The sequence below is a fragment of the Phalaenopsis equestris genome, unplaced genomic scaffold (assembly GCF_001263595.1).
Source record: "Phalaenopsis equestris unplaced genomic scaffold, ASM126359v1 Scaffold000632, whole genome shotgun sequence".
NCBI classification, from domain to species: domain Eukaryota; kingdom Viridiplantae; phylum Streptophyta; class Magnoliopsida; order Asparagales; family Orchidaceae; genus Phalaenopsis; species Phalaenopsis equestris.
Window position 1 is genome coordinate 297,402 of NW_018165072.1, and position 3,077 is coordinate 300,478.

The window sequence follows — 3,077 nt, forward strand, 5'->3', positions numbered from 1 at the left end:
ATATTAAAAGGTGAAATTTATATTTGGTTTTGTGGGCACCAAATATCGATTACATCAAAGGATTGAAATTCTTGGTGTGTTTACTCCTAATACAAAGAGCCCGCACCACATGATTCGAATTCCCGACCCGAGAGACTTACGCCAGAGACCCCCACCAAATATATATAACTTATAGCTTATTATTTTTAGTGTGGAAATTAATTGAGAGGTTAATCAAGGCAATTGAGAGCAACCTAGTTTTGTTGGCATAATTTAGAACTTCTATGCTGCTGTTAGCATCCAACACTGAGACAGGAAGTTGGTACTCAAAAGAGACGTCATTGGGACCATTTGTTTGCATAATTACTCCAACAGCTCCTGCAAGATGCGGTGCCGTGCAATCGCTTGGGCTACTGCAAAAAACAACTTTCCCTTTCACCAATTTACCGTCCAACGTCCCTGGGGCAAAATAACTGCATAAAAAAAGAAAATGTAGCATAGATAAGCTGATGTTCATTATACAAGTTTAATTTTTAATAATTAAAAATTGAAATCGTTAACGAATAAGTTCACCTTGCGGTGGATGAGTCAACTCCGGCTGAAACGTTAGGTGCATTTCCACCGAATATCAGAGGATACATATCACCATCCAACCCATAGGTGTTCACTGCCATTCCCTATAACCATAGTAAATTCATAGGATTAGAGTCCACATTTGAAATCTTACAACATTTTAATTTCCTACAAAATTGATTGGAATATTGCAGCTTTCATATATAATTAAGTAATTATAATTAATCACCTGAAATTCTACTCCATTACCAAGCTTGGCTGATGCAACGATCTTTCCGATCTGTGGTGCCGCCAGCCACTGTAAGAAGCCATGGCGCATAGTTCTCAAGACTGTAACTTTCAGGACCGGAGTTTCCCGCCGAGCTCGAGGTCAAAATGTTGTTCTTGATCGCATGGAATGATGCTATGGCTATGGGGTCCTCAAAGTAGTTAGCGGCACCACCACCACCAATTGAAATAGAGATGATGTCGACACCATCAGCGATGGCATCATCAAAGGCAGCCAGTATGTCGACGTCGGAGCATCCACTCCAGCAGACTTTGTAGACTGCGATTCTTGCAGAAGGAACGCCACCGCGGGCAGTTCCCTCTGCAATGCCTGCTAGGCTTGCATTTGGGACAAGACGGCCGGCAGCTGTGGAGGATGTGTGGGTGCCGTGGCCCTCACTGTCACGCGGGGAGGGTATCTCATTCTCACTTATGTTTCCTTGAAGGTGGTAGTACCGAGCACCAATGATCTTACTGTTTGTCAATATAGTGTTAGGTAGTTCTATTAGTTACTGTAAAAACTATGTATTTACATGTTAGCTAGGATTTTAAGTAGAAGTGGGTAGCTTTAATTACTTGTTACATGTGAAGTTGTGATTGGACTGACATGTGCCCTTCCACTTGCTCGGCGGCGGGCCAAAGCCGGCATCATCGAAGCTCTGGGACTCAGGCCAGATCCCTGTGTCAATCATTCCGACGATAACATCCGATTCGAAGGCGCCACGCGGAGCGTTCGATGGGAAACCCATGAAGCTCCATGATCTTGTGGTGTGAGGTTGTCTTTGCTTGCTGGGAAACACAGACACCAGTTCTTTCATGCCTGACATCGATCATAAACATCAGATATGGTATGGTGTGAGGTTGCCATATATGACTTAGATTCGAATTTATGGGTACTATTCTAGTCTTCGGATAAATATATTTTACCATATAGCTTCTTTGCTTCTTCATCAGATAGCATGGCCGCGAAGCCATTGAAACTCTTGCTGTAACTATGTATCAGGCGCTTTGAGGCTTCCTCGTTGCTGCGTTCAGCAATATTTTTTATTGAAAAATATTTTAAAAAGCAAATGAGTGTTCACATACATATCACATAATTATTTGATATATATAAACCAAACGCTTAAACTTTAATATTTATTTTTATAATATTCAAAATTTTAACATCATCTTAAAATGTTTTAAATTTTATTTCTTTTAGTAAAAAAATATAGGAATAATTATATACATAGCTAAATATTATTATTTATAAAATCGACACTAACGTGTTTTTTTAACCACAGAATCGTTATATTTATGCTCAAATTATTGAAAAATTGATCAAAATGAAAAATATGTGATGGGATTTTATCATAAATTTTGATATTTTTGTGAGAATATGAAAAATTAATAAAAAAAGGGTGCTAGATTTATTAATAATAATGGTTGGCGTGTTATGTGTTTAGAATAAAGACTTTAATATGATTATGATATTGAAATATTATATAAATAAATATAAAAAATTAAAGGCTTGATATTTAAATAAAACAATCAGATTGATACATGTAACTTCGAAAATCTGGGAACCAGAAAAAAAGAATTTATAATTGGAAACTATCTTGCAAACCTTAGTCCAATTGCTTTCTGGAGCAGTTGTGCATGAACTACTTCTGGCAGGTCACTATATTCTGTTGGCCTTTCTCCCATATACACAATGTAAGGCTGGCATATGGAATAGATATTTAGATATTAGTGAACATCAATTAAGTGGCAAATTAAGGAAAACATTAAGAAGCTGAATGAAATACTTTTTGCTGGAGCCCTGTGGTCTTGGCATGGCTCATAAGAGAGTTCATGACGACCATTGCAAGCAATAAGAGAAGACAAGAAGATAGTAAAGGGGAAAATTTTCGACCCATAATGACGATTAATTTCGTGTTGGAGGCAAACCCAATTAGTTACTGTCATTCTATGTGGAGATGAAAGGTTTATATAGGCATTTTCTTAGAAGGAATTATACTAATTCAGGGGTTGTTTCCTTGAAAATAAAATGAATAATTCAGAAAGAGTTTCCGGTGAGGAGAAACTACGATAGCTTTGTATTCTTCACAATTATTAATTGTTGGACAAAAATCGTATAAGGAATTTTTTATAAAAAAATATATAATAATTCCTTAGATATGATAACAAGATATGTTTTCACATTGTCGTTTTGTCCCCCTTTTTTTGAATTGTGGAATACGGATTGTATTTTTTTATAGCTTTTGAATTGTGAAATA

At 36.8% G+C, this 3,077-nt stretch overlaps 1 protein-coding gene across 1 annotated transcript in view; it reads right to left on the reverse strand.

Annotated features, from left to right (window-relative positions):
- The window catches only part of LOC110030021 (cucumisin-like), a 2,953-nt gene extending 1,127 nt beyond the window's left edge, over positions 1-1,826 (reverse strand). The window contains 6 exon segments of the mRNA XM_020732558.1: positions 234-452; positions 553-656; positions 782-811; positions 813-1,293; positions 1,396-1,639; positions 1,747-1,826. Coding sequence (XP_020588217.1) covers positions 234-452; positions 553-656; positions 782-811; positions 813-1,293; positions 1,396-1,639; positions 1,747-1,780 — 1,112 coding nt within the window. The 5' untranslated portion in view covers positions 1,781-1,826.
- Between the last annotated feature and the right edge of the window lie 1,251 nt (positions 1,827-3,077).